Source organism: Lipotes vexillifer, unplaced genomic scaffold (genome assembly GCF_000442215.2).
Source record: "Lipotes vexillifer unplaced genomic scaffold, Lipotes_vexillifer_v1.1 scaffold180, whole genome shotgun sequence".
In the NCBI taxonomy this organism is placed as follows: Eukaryota; Metazoa; Chordata; class Mammalia; order Artiodactyla; family Lipotidae; genus Lipotes; species Lipotes vexillifer.
In genome coordinates this window covers 637,609-657,434 of record NW_006796149.1, presented here as the reverse complement: position 1 = coordinate 657,434, position 19,826 = coordinate 637,609, and the positions used below count along the sequence as shown (strand labels likewise).

Sequence of the window (19,826 nt, the reverse complement as noted above, 5' to 3'; positions counted from 1 at the left end):
TGAAACTGTGATTAAAAATCTTCCAACAAAAGTCCAGGACCAGATGGCTTCACAGGTGAATTCTATCAAACATTTAGAGAAGAACTCACACTCATCTTTCTCAAACTCTTCAAAAAAATTGCAGAGGAAGTAACACTCCCAAACTCATTCTGTGAGGCCACCATCACCCTGATACCAAAACCAGACAAAAATACTACAAAAAAAATTACAGACCAATATCACTGATGAATATAGATGCAAAAATCCTCAACAAAATACTAGCAAACAGAATCCAGCAACACATTAAAAGGATCATACACCATGATACAGTAGGGTTTATCCCAGGGATGCAAGGATTCTTCAATATATACAAATCAATCAATGTGATACACCATATTAGCAAATGAAGAATGTAAACCATATGATCATCTCAATAGATGCAGAAAAAGCTTTTTACAAAATTCAACACCCATTTATGATAAAAACTCTCCAGAAAGTGGGCATAGAGGGAACCTACCTCAACATAATAAAAACCATATATGGCAAACCCACAGCCAATATTGCTCAATGGTGAAAAACTGAAAGCATTTCCTCTAGGATCAGGAAAAAGACAATGATGTCCACGCTCACCACTATTATTCAACATAGTTTTGGAAGTCCTAGCCACGGCAATCAGAGAAGTAAAAGAAATAAAAGGAATACAAATTGGAAAAGGAGAAGTAAAACTGTCACTCTTTGTAGATGACATGATACTATACATAGAGAATCCTAAAGATACCAGCAGAAAACTACTAGAGCTCATCAATGAATTTGGTAAAGTTGCAGGTACAAAATTAATGCACAGAAATCTCTTGCATTCCTATACGCTAATGATGAGATGAAAGAGAAATTAAGGGAACGCTCCCATTTACCATTGCAACAAAAAGAATAAAATACGTAGGAATAAACCTACCTAGGGAGACAAATGACCTGTATGCAGAAAACTATAAGACACTGATGAAATAAATTAAAGATGATACCATCAGATGGAGAGATATACCATGTACTTGGATTGGAAGAATCAATATTGTGAAAATGACTATACTACCTAAAGCAATCTACAGATTCAAAGCAATCCCTGGTGAATTACCAATGGCATTTTTTACTTAACTAGAACAAATCATCTTAAAATTTGTATGGAGACACAAAAGACCCTGAACAGCCAAAGCAGTCTTGAGGGAAAAAAATGGAGCTGGAGGAATCAGTCTCCCTGACTTCAGACTATACTGCAAAGGTACCGTAATCAAGGCAATATGGTACTGGCACAAAAACAGAAACATAGATTAATGGAACAAGATAGAAAGTCCAGAGATAAACCCACACACCTATGGTCAACTAATATATGACAAAGGAGGCAAGTATATACAATGGAGAAAAGACAGTCTCTTCAACAAGTGGTGATGGGAAAACTGGACAGCTACATGTAAAAGAATGAAATTAGAACACTCCCTAACCCCATACACAAAAATAAACTCAAGATGGATTAGAGACCTAAATGTAAGACTGCACACTATAAAAATCTTAGAGGAAAACATAGGAAGAACACTTTTTGACATAAATCACAGCAAGATCTTTTTTGATCCACCTCCTAGAGTAATGGAAATAAAAACAAAAATAAACAAATGGGACCTAATGAAACTTCAAAGCTTTTGCACAGCAAAGGAAACCGTAAACAAGACGAAAAGACAGCCCTTGGAATGGGAGAAAATATTTGCCAATGAATCAACGGACAAAGGATTAATCTCCAAAACATATAAACAAGCTCATGCAGCTCAATATGAAACAAACAACCCAATCCAAAAATGGGCAGAAGACCTAAATAGACATTTCTCCACAGAAGGCATACAGATGGCCAAGAAGCACATGAAAAGGTGCTCAACATCACTAATTATTAGAAGAATGCAAATCAAAACTACAATGAGGTATCACCTCACACCAGTTACAGTGGGCATCATCAGAAAATCTACAAACAACCGATGCTGGAGAGGGTGTGGAGAAAAGGGAACCCTCTTGCACTATTGGTGGGAATGTAAACTGATAAAGCCACTATGGAGAACAGTATGGAGGTTCCTTAAAAACCTAAAAATAGAATTACCATATGATCCAGCAATCCCACTACTGGGCATATACCCAGAGAAAACCACAATTCAAAAAGACACATGCACACCAATGTTCATTGCAGCACTATTTACAATAGCCAGGTCATGGAAGCATCCTAAATGCAGATCGACAGACAAATGGATAAAGAAGTTTTGATACATGTATACAATGGAATATTACTCAGCCATAAATAGGAACGAAATTGGGTCATTTGTTGAGACGTGGATGGATCTAGAGACTGTCATACAGAGTGAAGTAAGTCAGAAAGAGAAAAACAAATATCATATATTAATGCATATATGTGGAACCTAGAAAAATGGTACAGATGAATCAGTTTGCAGGGCAGAAATTGAGACAAAGATGTAGAGAACAAACGTATGGAAACCAAGTGGGGAAAGCGGCAGGGGTTGGGGGTGGTGGTGGGATGAATTGGGCGATTGGGATTGATATGTATACACTGATTTGTATAAAGTTGATGACTAATAAGAATCTGCTGTATAAATAAATAAAATTAAAAAATTAAAAAAATAGTTTATCATTTAATGTAATCAGAAGTATAATTTTATTGTATATATTTATGGTTATCAAAGGAATGTGACTTTGAATTAGAGTGATATATAGATATATACTGGAATATACAAGAATTTATAAAACTGTTCTTCCCTAGAGTTAATGTCATGTCATTTGTGTAACTATCCTTAATTAGATATAAAGTCAAAATATGATGAAGAAAGGAGTCTTCGAGAAGCTGCTGAACAAAAAGTGACCTATCTAACAGAAGAATTAAACAAAGGAGCAACTATAATTCAAGATCTAAAGACTGAACTGGTAATTTAGAAGCCATTTATTAGAATGTACCTTATTTGAAATTGAAAAATTAAATGTATACACTGATGAAACATTTTTGGAAGTACAGCTTGAGTAGAATGGAGGAAAGAAAAAAAATTCCCTTTAGTTTTACCATGTAAATATATATACTTTATATGATTTTTAAAGTAAAAATGGAATTTTATGACACGTAATTTATGACATTAACATTTTTGTTGTTTCTATCTTAATATCAAGTGTCTTTTTTAGTAGTTTCCATATTTGCATCTCTGATCTTACCATCCCTTGAACTTTAGTTTTATAAATTTATACTTTTCGGATACTTCTGATTGCATTTCTAGCTTTTATTTCAAATTCAACAAGTATAACATCAAGTCATCCTGTTTCCTCTGTAACTGTATTTCTGTCATTGGTACCATGTATTTTCATCACTCTCCCCAGGCTTAACAACTTTGGATCTGTCCTTGCCTCCTTTCTGTCCTTTATTTAGCACTCAAGAAATACATGAATAAATGAATCAACTGTATTCAACCTGCAACAAACCCAAATTATGCTTATACCTGTTCCTTCTTCATGTTATTGACCAGTTTCCTAGGATAAAAAAATGAAGGAATTTAGCATTTATCAAGTGATTGTTATCACCAGTGGGTGTACTTTGTGAAGGAAAGGAAAGCAATTAAAGTGCTAAGGATAATTGTGAATTTGTGATTTTGTACCTTGAGTGGTAATACTATCAAGTATAAAATAGAGCTGGAAAAGGAGAGGGTGGTTGGGGGAAGACATCAGTGTTTGATGTTTGGAATCTAGTAATTGATATTAAAGATTGTTTTATTTTGATTTCTTAGTAGTAAAACTATTTTAAAAATGTGTGTTGGCCTTCCCTGGTGGCACAGTGGTTGAGAGTCCGCCTGCCGATGGAGGGGACACGGGTTTGTGCCCCGCTCTGGGAAGATCCCACGTGCCGCGGAGCGGCTGCGCCCGTGAGCCATGGCCGCTGAGCCTGCGTTGCTGCTCCGCAGCGGGAGACGCCACAGCAGTGAGAGTCCTGCGTACAAAAAAAAAAAAAAAAAAAAAAAAAAAAGTGTGTTATTTTAGTTTCACTGTGATTTTTAATTAAAATGTGTTGCTTCACAGCTTCAGAGACCTGGAATAGAAGATGTTGCTGTGCTTAAGAAAGAACTGGTACAAGTTCAAACGCTAATGGACAACATGACCTTGGAACGTGAGAGAGAATCTGAAAAACTCAAAGATGAATGCAAAAAGTTACAAGCAGAACATGCTCAGTCACAGGTAATGAAGTTTAGTGCACTTAAATGAGATTTATGTCAACTTGTTTAGTGTGCACTCTTGAGTGAAGCCAGGATTTTTTCGAGTGACCTATCAAGCAGTATTTGCCTTTCTTTCATCTGGTCTGAGTAATATTTGTATATAGTCAATATGGACTGATAGTCAATATTTTTAATATTTGCTCTATGAAGCTAGAGCCTTAGAGAAGAATGTTTGCATACAAGAGTATTATTCTGTTTAATAAATGATGTATATTGTATAGAAATTATATTTAAAGTTAAATTTGCTCCAGACTAGTCAGTAAGTAGTAATTAAGTTTATTTCAATTTGGTAGGGGTAAAGGAAGTATGATTTCATTGTCTTCATTTGTGTAACCAATGTTGTTTAGAAAAAGTATTTAAGACTTATTTTCTATTCGACTTCTTTTTCATTTATCAGTTATTTAATTTTGTGGTTGAAAGAAGTCATAAAAATCATCTAGTCTAACAGTCCATTCAGGAATTCCCTTTATAGCATCTCTGATAAGTGATCTATAACTCTTGCTAGGTGGTGTAGGGGGTGCATATTTCTTCCTAAGTCAGCCATTCCATTGAGTTGGCATTTGTTTCTCTATAATTTATATGCACTGGTTCCAGTTTTCAGAAATTAAACATAGTAAACTGTTCTTTTCCACAAGAAGTATTTGAAGACTGTTCATATTTACTCTGAGTTTTTTTCTTTTCCAGGATAAACATTTTCAGTTTCTTCTACTGTTTCTTGCATGACTTTGGCCTGTAAATCCCTTATATAATTATGTCAGCATATGACAAACTGTAGGATGTGTAGTAAATATATTTGCTTAAAAATGCCTTTGTCCTTCCTACTGTATCATAGGAGGTATTTTGTTATAACTAGTGCTATGTGTAGTTCTTAAGCTCCCATATATTATGTGGACCTCTGTTTTTCATGTTTTCAGTTTAAAAAGTTAAGTTATAGTGACATTTCAACTTGCATCTCTTTCTTAGAGTTTTTCAGCTGGTGATCTAAAAGCCACTCTATTCATAATTAGTAACTTATTAATGAGCTATGGAGTATAAATATTATAGATAACCCATGTCATCCTTTATTTTAGTTCCTCCTATATCTTATCAGTGGAGGAATGGTGAAAGTTTATGCGTACAGCATGCATAGGCATGTGAGGCTTTATGATGCTTAACATTTCAGACTTTAAAGTTTATGAACTTCAGGTGCAGATTTCCCAATAGTGATCTTTGTAGCCCAATGACACATAGTACCACAAATTTTCAAATAATTTCAGGGAGTTCATGAATTTATCAAAGCCAATAAAAAGCTCCTAATGTGTAATCAAGGAGAGGCTGAATCAAAGAAGTCTCATGAGGTAAAATCCTATCCAAATAATGCTTGAGTAGAAATTTCTTTTAACCCTGTAAGTTAAGTATTAAGTTTGTTTTATATTTAAGGAATCTGGGCTCAATGAGGTTAAATAACTTGTTCAAGGTCATGCACCGAACATAAAGAAGCTTGGATTAGAACTCAAGTTCTGTCTGAAACTCGTGTACTTTCTGTATCATGTTATTTCCCATTTTAGGTGGTCTGGTGATGGCCTTAGAAGTAAATTTGTGCTATTAATCTTGATCTAATACTTATTTTTATTACTTTTTATATCTTGACATATTGTATATTTGTATTGAGTATAGCTTAAAATACTTTTGAGTTGTGTGTAATACCATTTCCTTATGAAAAAAAATTACTGTCTAAATATTCCATCTCATTTATTTGTTTATAACTGTTTTTAGCTTCTGCTTACTCCTTGAAAACTGGCATGTATTTTATTAATTTATTAAAATTCATTTCTATTTATTCTGTTAAGTGTGTTAGTGAATTATATAACTTGAACTTAATAGAAAAAAAACTATATATTACTACTTCACTGAACCCAAAACATTGGAATCAGAAACAAAACAGTAAAAGGAATTAAAGAAACTAAAAATGTAATGATTTGTTTGGTATTTCTAGTTGAGGCTCAAGATATACAATCTGGTATTATACATTGTTAAATATGTTCCATTCCTTTCATTAAAAATATAACTTATGAATTCATTCATATTTAAAAAAATCTAGATATTTTAGAAGGTATATAGAAAAATAACTCATTCTAAAGCATTTAAAAGTACTTTTTAAATAATTAGCTTTTCTTTAGATCAGAAATTAAGGTTAATAAAAGGATTATTCTTAAAAATCTATATTATTAAACATATCAAAGCTGTAATCAACTTATATTTGGTGTTGTCTTTAATGGAAATGATTTTTTAAGAATTTTATTTGTATTCCAAATATACTTATTTGAATCCCAATTTTTAAAGCTAATAAGGTTATAAAGAGATGGAATAAGTATGATTACACTCATGCATAGTTACTAAAGAGAGCATTTAAGTATCATTTAAAGGTAAGCTAGTATAAGAGATCAGATTTAGAGTTGTGTTTGGACTTTTTATTGTATGTTCAATGTGTACTTTTGTCAGTCTTGTCTTCCACCTTTCATCCATCATTTTATTTTATTTTTTTCTGCTTTCTAATGGAGATGCTTAAACTTGAGGTAATGTGTTTTTGGAAGGCTTTTAACATTAGTACTACTTTTAATAGTACCATAGCACCATATGGCAATTTTGTGTTTTAAGGCAATCTCAGAACTTCAAACATATGCTCATTTTTGTTTTATTAATTAAGCAAATTTTTAACCATCTTTGAAATGATTATTTACTAAAACTAGTAGAATATTAGGACAATAATTATAATCTTTAAGCACTAGCAGGTTTGCGTGAAATATTTTTCCTTAATTATTTTGTAATTTAAAATTTTTTAGTAAAAATTCGATTTTAAATTCAATAATGTGGCTTCAAGGAAATGCAAACTATTTTATAGGGTCTTATATACTGTTTCCTTGTGTACAAATATCTAGTAACTTCTTGGAGATAGAATCACTCATCCCTTTAGCGAGTATTTTTTGAATGCCTGAGTGTCAGCAACTATTTTACATGTGGGGAATACAACAGTGAATAAGATACAGTGCCTGCTCTTATAAAGCTTATATTCCTTTGTGGAAACCAAATAATATATAAGTAAACCAAATCATGATAGAAATTCAGTTAATGCTAAGTGCTATATAGAAAAACAAAGCAGGATATGGACAGTAGTGGGGCTGGCAATATCGTGGGACAATGTTAGATAGAATGATCAGGGAAGGTATCCTCAAAGAGGATACGTGGGAGAAGAATGAAGTAAGCAAGAAGCAGGGTGAAGAATTGGGAGCAGCATTCCCAGGAAGTGCAAGCGCTAAAGATTTCTAGCCGCAGATGAGCTTGTCCTATTAACTAGTGAGGACTGTCTGTGTGACTTGAAGAACCTTCTTTTTGAATTTCACCCATAGTGATATTGCTATAGTGAATGTATTTATTTCCTTTGAAATTTTGTCTTCAGTCTTTATTTTTTTTAAAATAGAAACATATGATCACTGTCAAAAATTAAAACGACTCATAATGTGCAGTAGAGAGAGTGAAAGTGTCCTATAATTCACTCCTGTTCCTCCCCTTCCCCATAACTAAAATGTACCTTTAGGTGTATACTTTTCCCACATCTTTCTTTTTTCCCCCCTTGAGTAAAGTGAAAAATTTTAAATGCTTGCTTTTATATTTAAAAAAATTCTAGTTTAAAAACATATACATATTTAGTATACGAAGGATACATTATAAAATTATTTATGTTACTGTATCTAAAAGGTATAAGATATAACAAAATAATTTTGGATACATTTGCTTTACATTTTCTTTGTTTAGTTCCTTTTATATGTTGGCATTTATCAGCAAGATAGATACTAGATAGATGTTACACATGGCTAACTGTATCTTATAAACTTTAATGTGGAATCATGGTATTTTAATGAAATATACTCAAAATTTGCATTTTAATATACTGTTACTTATTTCTCTTTATTATGTGTGAAATATTCTAGTAATTCCTTTGAAAGAGAGTTAGGAGTAGGGATTTAAATACAATAATTTATTTTCCTGTGTGATAAGTAGGCATTTGTACTACATGATTAAAACATACTAATTGAAAGTAGCTGGATTGTTCTAATATTTTTATTAACATCCATAATATTGCTAATAGAAAGTGATTCTGAGGTTCAAAGTTGTTAGACATAGCAAATTGAAATAAGCTTCCAATACCTATATCCATTTCAACGTTACATGACCAGTTCAAGAGAGAAAGTGTTTAGGATACACTTTTTACTTGAACACAGTTAAAAATACATGAATATTTAAATATTATCTTTGAAGTATATTTATATACATGTTTTCCTTAAAAAAATCAGGTCATAAACATATCTCAGACATGCTGTCATTCCCCAAAACATTTTTGAAACCTCTTTTTATTGACTTTAAAGCAGTTTGGAAAGCACTCAAAAAACTAATTTCATTAATTTATGGTTATTAAAATAAGCCCAAGTGCTTAATCATTCAGTTCAGTTACCTTGTTTACTAGTTTGTTTCTAAAACTTTATACCTTCATCCATTATCCTTATCCCTTCATCCACAGTGGATTTGGTTTTATTATAATGATAATCTTTTAACAAAAAAGAGGGCCACACCTTCTGGAAGGCTTTCCAAAAGAAGTAGCAAAAGATCACTTGGCATTATTGTCACAATAAACTAGTAGCCTTCTAAGATTTTTTCCTTGAAGATGAAAGTACTCACTTGTAATGTATGATATAGGTAATTGCCGATGTGTTCATTTAAAAAAATTAAGAAATTTATTGTATTCACATTATAGTTTATTTACTGATGAAGAATATAGGCAATGAAAATAATCGTAACGTTAAGAATGTAAAAGGTAAAGCCAGTAAGCAGTATTAGAAATGAAAAAGTTCTCCTGTTAATATCACTTGCAGGAAACCATACTTAAAAGGCAGTACTTAGTCTCTCTCTAGCGGTTGAAGCTTTCATGTATAGGAAGCTTGTATTTCCAGGCTCTTTGCTTATCTTTCTCTACCTTATTTATTAAATGATTAAACCATTGTTTTCATAATAGACATTAATTTTCATTTAAACAATATTAAATGCATTAAAGCAAATTCATACCCAGCTGTTCTTCATGATCATAGAGTGATCCAGGTTAATAAAACTATATATAGCTTCTGTTTGATAACTTCTTTGGACAAATATTTTCCATTACAGTCCAAAAGATGAATCACCACTTTCAAAGGTATTTCTATGTTGGTTGTTGCATTTAACATGATTTTGAAGTGAAAAAAAAGGCTGTGCACAGAAACTGGGAGAAAATATAGGCATAACTTGCATATCCTTTTTAAATTCAGGAGGATTAAAGTATAGAATTTAAAGCTAGTAAATTCAAGTTTGCAGTTTGGTGCTTACTTCAGACACATAAAATAGGATGTCACCTTTTCACTTCATGTATTATTAAATAAATGAAGTATATTTTGGATAAATTTTAAAAATTAATTTTCAGCCAGAAAAGATGTGGGGCTGGTAAGATAAAGAATCAGGTTGAAATTTCTGAGTTATTTCAGTTCAACAACAATGACAAAAATGTATGTAATCTGAAAACCTTTGGATGCTTCCATTTCCTTTTTCATTTTAGTTTGCTCTAATTTTTTTTTTTTTCCTTTTAGGCCACAATAAACCAACTGAGGAGTGAACTTGCCAAAGGCCCCCAGGAAGTTGCTGTGTATGTGCAGGAACTACAGAAACTTAAAAGTTCAGTTAATGAATTAACACAAAAAAATCAGGTAAGAATTTAAAAACTACATATAATGGTGAGTTGATTTTATAGATCTTAAACTTTAATTTTGTGTATGTTATTTATATATTGGCTCAGTACAGTTTGACTTGTTCTGTGTGGGTTTTTTTTTTTTAAGTGTTATTTACATTCACATTGTTTTGCAACCAATTTCAGAAGTCTTTTCATCTTGAAAAACTAAAACTCAACACTCATTAAACAACTCCCCATTCACTGTCTCCCCTACCCCAAACCCCTTCTACTTTCTATATCTATGAATTTACTATTCTAAGTAACTCATATGAGTGTAATCATACAGTGTTTGTCTTGTTGTGTTTGGCTTATTTCACATAGGATAATGTCCTCAAGGTTCATTCATGTTCCTACCTTTTTAAGATTATATTACATTGTATGTATATATTGTATTATCTATCATCTGTTGCTTCCTTCTTTTGGCTAGTTCTATTGTCAGTAGTGCTGCTTTAAACATGGGTATACAAATATCTGTTTGTGATCCTGCTTTCATTTTTTGGGGAGTAGATACCCAGAATTGGAATTGCTGGATTGTACTGGTAATTCTATGTTCAGTTTTTTGAAGAAATCACCATACTGTTTTCCATAGTGGCTGTATCCTTTTAAATTCCCATCGACAGTGCACAGGGATTCAACAGTTTCTTCACATCCTTGCCAACATTTGTTATTTTCTGTGATTTTTATTTGTCTTTTTTTTGAGTGTTAAGGTGGCATCTCCTCATGGTTGATTTGCATTTCCCTAATGATTAGGAGGTTGAGCATCTTTTCATATGCTTGTTGGCTATGTAATTTTCTTCAGATTGTTTGTGTTTTTGTGTTGAGTTGTAGGAATTCTTTATATGTTTTTGATATTAACCCCTTATCAGATATATGATTTGAAAATATTTCCTTTTAGGTTGCCTTTTCACTCTGTTGATTGTATCTTTTTATAAAGGAAAAACGCTCCTGTGTGTCTCTACTCTCAATACTGTACTACACCTTCACTTCTGACATCAGATGTGAGGGTGTTCCATATATTAACAGTTCTCAACACCAGATGGGTGTCCTACAGTTTAGCTGAGTTCTTAAACTGCTTACCTGGAGCTAGCATCGGATTCCACAGATGAAGGGTGCAGTCCTGCAGGGCTGCCTGAGCACCCCAACCTCACCTCTGCCACACATCCCAATTCACACACCAATTGAAAGTCCAGCTTGTTGTACTTCTGACCAACTGGCTATAAATGGGAGGTTCCCAATCCCCTACCTCCGGTGTGATTAATTTGCTAGAGTAATTCACAAAATTTGGGAAGACATTTTCCTTACTAGATTACTGGCTTATTATAGATGACCATAACATAAGAACAGTGAGATGGAAGAGATGCATAGGGCGAGATATGTGTGAAAGGGTTTGAAGCTTCCATGCTTTCTCTGGGTGCTCTCCACATGTTCACTAACTCAGAGTCTCTCAAAACCCTTTCCTTCCTACACAGACATGATTGATTAAATCATTGACCACTGGTGATTAATTCAACCTTTAGCCCCTCTTTCCTCCCTGGAGGTCAGGATGGGACTGAAAGTTCTAACCCTTTCTTCAAGGTTGGTTCCCCTGGCAACCAACCCCCATCCTTAGGGCTTTCTAAAAAATCACCTCATTAATACGAACTCATAGGTGGTTGAAAGGGGCTTGTTGGGAATAGCAAAGGATATCTTTATTGCTCTTATCACATAGGGAATTCCTGGGGTTTTAGGAGCCTGGTTCCAGAAATGGGGACCAAGACCAAATGTATATTTTACAGTATCACACCTTTGATGCACAGAAGTTTTAAATTTGAGAGAATTCAGTTTATCAATTTTTATTTTTGTTGCTATGCTTTTGGTGCCATATCCAAGAAATCATTGCTAAGTTCAGCATCATGAAGCTTTTCACATATATTTTCTTCTAATAGTTTTATAGTTTTAGGTCTTTGACTCATTTTAAATTAATTTTTTTATAGTGTAAGGTTAGGGTCCAGTTTCATTCTTTTACATATGGAAATCCAGTTTTCCCAGCACCATTTGTTGAAAGGACTGTCCTTTTCCTATTGAATGGTCCTGGGTCCCTTGTTGAAAATCATTTGACCATGTATGTGAGTGTTTATTTCTGGGCTCTCTAGTCTTCCTCTGTTGGTCTATATGTCTTTCTTTGTGCCAGTACCACATTGTTTTGACTACTGTATGTTTCAATAAGTTTTGAAATCAGAAAGTATGAGACCTCCAACTTTGTTCTTATTCTGTAATGTTAATATTTTCCGCCTTGGTTCTTTAAAGATGAGCAACAGATAATATTTAGTTTTGGGATAGGGCAGGTATTGGTATCAATACTTTTTTTTCCCATGTCTTTACTTTTTTGGTGGTAGAGGAATAGGAAGTTATTAAATCTTTTTACTCAGAGGTATGGTGAATTTGTTGACTTTGCTTTAATGACTTAATTAATTCTCATATCTGCTTTTACATTTAATCTGTTGTGATATGTTTGAAGCATGTGAAGAAAATTTAGTCTCACAGATGTGTAGTTGGAAAAGGGAGGACTATCTTAATAGCCTTTTCAGATAATTGTAGCTATTTTTATTTGATATTATACTGAAACAAAAGTATAGTTTTTCAAAAGTTAATTACAGTGTAGAATCTGAAACCATAGTAATGCAGTTTTTGTACTTTGTAACAATAAAATTTTTTTCTCTGTCTTGCCTTTTGCATGGGTCTTTCCTGGGCATGATTTTGTAACATTATGCATTAGTCATGTGGAAAATATTGGTTCACTGAGTTTTGCAGATTTTTTTCCCAAATATTGACACATTTCATTGTACACTATAAAACTAATCACATTTGTCAATATCACCATCAATCTTAGAATACTTTGTAGGTATGAGGAAGTGTCAAGGTCATGGTGGTGGATACAAGTTTTCCAAAATTCTAAGCTTCATTTGGAAGCTTGAATTTCATCGTTGGCAACCAATACTATCAGTTCTATCCTTTGAAGTGACAGATTTTCTTCCTCCCCAAATCTGAATAGTCATAGTTTGTCTGTCATTCTTAAAAATGGTGTTTCATGGAAAAAAGCAACTAGCTCAGTTTATAATTCAATCACATAAATGCTCTTCTGTATGACAGTTATATTATTTGGTATGCAGCAGAAGTGACCCAAATATACTTCCTATTTTTTCACAGTTTTTCTTTTTTCTTGCTATTTCAAATATTGCGGCTATGAACATTCACATACAAATCTCATGCATTTGTGTAAGAATTTCTGTTATGTAGTCTCACGTGAAATTGCTGGGTTATAGGCTATATACATAATCAAATTTACTAGATGATCCCAAACTATTTTCCAGAGTAATTATACCAGTTTACCATTGACCATTTTTCCGTATACTCCTGGTGCTGACTGGTTTTTAAAATTTAATCTTTTTTACGTTTTATGAAAACCTCTTTGTCTCCCTAGCCCCTTTTTCTCCCTCCTGTCAAGCTATATGTAGAAAACTTCCACATATACTCTAGTTTTATCTTTCTCCCTCAGTTTGATTTTTAATTTCTTTGAGCTCAGAGTTGACCTTCTACCTCTTGGAAATTTACCAGAGGTGTACACACAATGGATGTTTATGATCAGTGTAATTTATTTTGTATTTTTGAAGCATTAAACTATTAATAAGGGATAATGAAGCACAGATTGTGTGTGTGTGTGTGTGTGTGTGTGTATTCACACATGCATATATACATTCACACTATTAAAGGAAGTACTGTTTTTTTTTTATGAATAATACATGGACTCAAGACGGTTTAGTGTGGTGAAATTAGGATATTTTTGATTAGGGAATAATAGGATTTTCTACTAATCTTAATAATCTTTACATAAGTAAGACTTCAAAATTTTTTTCGAAGTGTTTTCCTGTTTAGGATTTTTTTCACTGGTTAGAGCAAGCACAGATGTGCATCTACCTTTTTTTATTACCCTTGCTCCCCCACCTCTCCTCACCCAAGTCCTTGGCAAACCATGATTGTTGACAGTGGTGATATCCAAGTGTTATGAATTTGGAAATCTCTGTGCCTGGTCTTTTGAAGGCTATTAATGAAATGCCTTGGGCAGCTTTTGTGGGGCATAGGCAGCATCAAGGTGGATAGATAACATTATAAAATATAATGAATTGAAAAAATAGTTGCTTTTTTGTTAATGTCAAGATTTTCAGCATTAAACCAGTGTTTTTTAATCACTGGCTTTGAAAACTTAAAAACAAGCCAGGAATCTTGAAGATATTTCCTTTTTAGTTTCTAATAAGAATCATATGCTGACATTTAAACAAAATTCTGCAGCTCAGTTTAATTAACTATTTCCATATAAATTCTGAACAAAATCACATGCTTATTTAAAGCTACTAATATGATCAATATAGTTCATTGTAAGAGACTGAGTTATTTTTTGGGTCTCACCTCTTACCCATTTTCCATCCTTCATTGCTCTCCGCTTTCCCACAGTCTCAGTATTAAGATGTTCATAGGCCAAAGCAGAAGCCAGATATGGCAAGTAGTTGTATTGCTGTGTATTACCACTGTATTGCAAAGTGGTATATTGAGATGAACAGCATAGTACAGTGGTGAAAGGCATGTTTAAATGCCAGCTTTGTCAGTGACTGGCTGTAACCCAGAGCCTGTCAAAGTCTCTTTCCTCTTCTGCTAAGAAGTACTGTTATACTTATTTGCCTCTTAGGATTGATATGAGTATTAAAAAAATTAATAGATGTTGAAGTGCTTAGACCACTGCCTGGCTTAGAGTAAGCACCTCAGTGAATGTTTGTTATTACTGTTTTTATTTACTGTAAGTTTTGTGATACAGAGTTGAGTCAAGACCAAGGTGGATGTTTTCCTAACTTACTGCCTAGTAAATCAGGAAAGGCTCTTGTTGAAGACATAACTTTTTAGCTTAGTCTTGTTTTTTTTTTAAATTAATTAATTAATTTTTGGCTGTGTTGGGTCGTCATCGCTGTGTGCGGGCTTTCTCTAGTTGTGGTGCGCGGGGTCTGCTCATCATTGAGGTGCGCGGGCTTCTCATTGAGGTGGCTTCTCGTTAAGGGGCACGGGCTCTTGGCGCTCAATCTCAGTAGTTGTGGCGCTCGGGCGCGGGTGTAGTTGCTCCGCAGCATGTGGGAGCTTCCCGGATCAGGGATTGAACCCATGTCCCCTGCATTGGCAGGCGGATTCTTAACCACTGCACCACTAGGGAAGTCCCTTTAGCTTAGTCTTTAAGGATGCTTAGGAGCATGTCACATGGCAGAGGGATTAATGGCATTTCATTTGGAGAGCTAGATACAGAAGGCATGGGGACATGTAAGAGCACAAAATATAAGATGTTGGAGAGGTACAAGTAGTTCAGTTTGTTCTTTCTCACAAAGCTGTTTTGAGGAACAAACGAGATGATATCCTTGAAACCACTTTGTAAGCTATCAAGCAATAAAAAGTGCCATTCTTTTTGCATTTCTTCTCATTTACCTGGGCTAGTAACAAGTGAATAACAGAGTCTAATACAGGGAAATTGTCTCTGTAAGGAAATATGTTGAAAGAACAATTGGTGAGGAAGTCAAAAGAGGACTGGACATTCGGAAGAAAAGAATTTTGCTTACTCAAATGATAATTATGTTATGAGTTAAGCTTAACATTCATTTTATAATTTAAACTTGAACAGTGTATGCTTTGGGAAGCCGGAATTGACTCACGGAGTGTCTGAATTGAGTTGTGAAAACTTTATTGGACTTAGAATCATCATATGTGACTCTGCTACCTGGCCAAGTCATATCAGGTTCTTTCAGATTTAGCTTCTTCATCCATAGAATGGGGATGATAATGTCTATCTCATCTTTTGCTGTAAGGATTAATATGGAGAAGTGAAAGTGCAATTACTGTTTTCTTTAATGGATTCTACTGTACTTAAAAGAATATCAATCGTCAAAAACCATGTATTCACTAGACTTCTTGCTTCAGCTTCCATGAGAAGACCATAATAAGTCTAGATATTGTGATACTAGATATAGTAAACCTTTTGCATATAAACCTTTTGCATATAAAAAATATATAATGTGAGTGGATTAGGTTATTTGAAAAGAAAGTGGTTTAGGTTCTTTTAAATAAAATTTAATTATCTCATATGTGCAATAAAGCAGGAAGATTTTGATTAATTTTTTAGGATAAGTGAATTTTAAAGTGAATGGTTGTAATGTATTTTTGCTTCTTAAAGAGTAAAGCTGTCTGAGGGGTCCTTTATGTGTAGAACTAGTAGGATTACCTGGGCACTTTATGAGTAAAGCCTATGAGGAAGGCTCACTACTTCACTACTAGACTTAATTTTTGTAGCATGTTTTAAAATTATATCCCACCCAAGTATTTGTGAGCATGGTTGCATTCATAAAATTTAGTAACTTAGAATTTTCTTTGAAAAGATGCAAGGCATTTATGATGATCAATGAATAGACTTAATTTAGTTTATGAATTCTAAAATAAATATTATTTTCTTAAAAGAAAAAGTATGAAATCAAGTCAAGAAAGATGTGGAGTTACTAGAGTAAGACAAAAAAGTGTTTATAAAAAGAGAACTTTCCTAACAAGTAGTTTGACTCAAAATTATTATTTTTTTCTCTAGTCTTTTGGCTCTACCTCTTTTGTTCTGTGTCTGTTGGTCAGTCAAGACACATTTCTTTGCTAATTTTGCTGAAAACTTCTGGGTGCTCTTTTTACTTTGTCTCCCATTTTGTCTTTCTTACATATACTTATATCTTTTTGACACTGCTAGTATATTTCTACTTGGTAATTTACATTAATGAACTTTTTCTCAGACATGTGTTTAAGAACCATTACTGCTGCCTTTCCCACTCTATTATGTAAATTTATTACTCCCCTGTGTCCCCTCTTGCAACTTGTTTGTCTGTTCCTTTGTGTCTTTTTGTATAGAGCAGATGGCATGAGTCATGTATATATACCTTGTCCTTAACTCCTCTCACTACCAAGTTCAAACTTTGTTTTCAGGTGATTTTAACTTACTAGTTAGCCCCACCTGACTTTGCTCTTTTCATTTAAAAAAAAATTGTGCACTTGAGAAATTTAGCACAGCTTTTGTATTAATCTGTGTGTGTGCATTACGTTTTAACTTAGAAAAAATTTTTTAAATGTGTTTCATTTAGATTATAGTCTGTTTAAAGGCCAGAAGTTTTGCTTGCCCTCCACTATTTCTGTATTATCCCCTTCTAGCACACTGTATATAAAAATGAGTATAATAAATGTCCATGATTGACTCATCAGGTGCTTATAGTGGCTTCTTTTCCTGGCTATCTTTCTTACAGAGTTGAGTCAAAATTCTGATCCATATCTTGTGTGTAAATATCTTGACTAAAAATGTTCAATATTAGTAGTAAAAACTCCATTGAGCCCAGACTTTAACATTTGATTAGGCTGGTTGATCCAGATCTTTGATTGGAGGTGTCATTTTTATATTTTGTACTTGATAGTATTGAGTAAAATAACAAATATAAGGCAGATAAGTGATATTTTTTTAAAAGATCACTGTTTTACACACCTAGAAAGAAATTTGAGTAAGTCTTAAACTTGTGACTCTTAAAAATGATGTTTGTCAAGGAGAGCAAAAATGAGGAATCAGTAGAATCAGGCATACTAGAGTAGTAAATGGTATTGTTATTGCTAAAGCTCTTACCAATTATGAAATTGCAAAGCCAAAAATCAGAATTGCCATATTGTTACTTAAAGTAATTTTTGATAATAGAGGGGTAGTTTCAATTTTTAACTCAAATGGGAGATTATAAATATGTTTCATAGCCTAAAGAATCTAGTTAGTAGATTTTAGTGTTTTCATTTTATGTCAAAATTTTGTTGGTAATTCTTAAATTATATTAATAGAGCTTAGTCAAGTAGACCAGTAATAAAACCATAAGTTAGTATATAACAATTTAATTCTTCTCGATTAAAATATTTTCACTGTGTTTATATTATAATATTTACTAAAACATTTTGTAGGAAATGATATTGCTCTAAAGATTATTTGAATAATTAGAATAATTAAAAATATTAGGAAAAGAAAAAAATTGTTAAATTGTTATTTCAGAACTTGACTGAAAAGTTGCAGAAGAAAGAACTGGACTACACTCAGTTAGAGGAGAAACGTAATGAAGAATGTATGAGTAAAAAGAATATACAAGCAAGCCTTCATCAAAAAGACCTAGATTGTCAACAGCTTCAGTCAAGGTTATCTGCATCTGAAACCTCACTGCAGAGAATACAGGCAGAGCTAGGTGAAAAGGGAGAGGCTACTCAAAAGCTCAAAGAAGAATTATCGGAAGTGGAGACCAAGTACCAGCATCTTAAGGCAGAGTTTAAACAGCTACAACAACAGAGAGAAGAAAAGGAACAGCATGGATTACAACTCCAAAGTGAAATTAATCAAGTAAGAACTGTTAACTTTTATTTATTGTAATTCCCCCTATGGTTTCTTCTTAGTGTGTTTGACAGTTGTTTGATCATAATATAGTTCATTAAAAAAGTTGTCATTTAAAAAAAATAACTCTTAATTTTCACAACCTATAGTATTGAGTCAGATCTCATTTCTGTTAATTTCAATTTCCCTTAAAATGATAGTATTTATCATATAGTATTATTGTGAAGTGTTTATGAATTAATACATATAAATTGCTTAGAATGGTACCTGGTACATGGTAGGTACTCAGCAGGTATTAGCTATTATAATTCAAATTGTTGATTGTCCTTTTATTTAAAAATGCTTATCTTTTTTCTTGTTACTAAATTTTAAAAATATAATTACTGTTAAACCAATAGTATATTGGTTTATATTTAAACCAATAGTATAAAAATTAGATATTTTAAAAGAAGAAAACAAATTAGTCCTAACAACTGTTTTTATAGGTAAATAATATCTCTCAGAAGTTTCATGGAAGTTTTGACTTTGCCATTAACCTAACTTTTGAATTCTCTATTATAATTATTTCTTATAGGTAACATTAAAGTTGGTAGAAAAATGGAAATTTGGGGGAGATTAAAGTCCTCAGCCACTTTTTTTTTTGATAATTTTCAACTATTTTCATTTATAGGGCAGTGATACTTGGCTTTGTGGCATCAGTCCTCTGTCTTCTTAGCCTGAGATACTCTTCCTATTTCTCTTCTCCCTGATAAATACAACTTACTCCACTTGTCCCGTTTCCAGAAATCTTTTTCTGCATATTGCCACTTCTCACCACCACCCCCTCCAGAGATGGCTTAAGCATTTACATATCTTTTTTTTTTTTTTTGCGGTACACGGGCCTCTCACTGTTGTGGTCTCTCCCGTTGCGGAGCACAGGCTCCGGACTCACAGGCTCAGCGGCCATGGCTCATGGGCCCAGCGGCATGTGGGATCTTCCCAGACCCGGGCACGAACCCGCGTCCGCTGCAGCGGCAGGCGGACTCTCAACCACTGCGCCACCAGGGAAGCCCAAGCATTTACATATCTTGATTGTTTTACTTATCACATATAGTATATTATCATAACTTATGTATCTTTCTTCACTAGACTCTGAACTCTTCAGGTACAGAGACCATGTCTTATTCATTTTTTATCCTAACTGCCTGGCATTTTGCTTATTAATCAGCAGATGTTTTAGTAAGTAAGGGAATGAACAAATGCAGGCGTTCATAATCAAAGGAAACAGAGGCTTGGGGATATCAATGAATAACTTAAATATAACTTAGATATTTGCCTT

General features: G+C 33.4%; 1 protein-coding gene across 1 annotated transcript in view; it reads left to right on the top strand.

The window, feature by feature from the left end:
- The window catches only part of EEA1 (early endosome antigen 1), a 137,356-nt gene that overhangs the window by 62,135 nt on the left and 55,395 nt on the right, over positions 1-19,826 (top strand). Inside the window, exons 8-11 of the mRNA XM_007468199.1 lie at positions 2,825-2,946; positions 4,081-4,236; positions 9,923-10,039; positions 18,179-18,517. Coding sequence (XP_007468261.1) covers positions 2,825-2,946; positions 4,081-4,236; positions 9,923-10,039; positions 18,179-18,517 — 734 coding nt within the window. The remainder of the gene's footprint in view (positions 1-2,824; positions 2,947-4,080; positions 4,237-9,922; positions 10,040-18,178; positions 18,518-19,826) is intronic.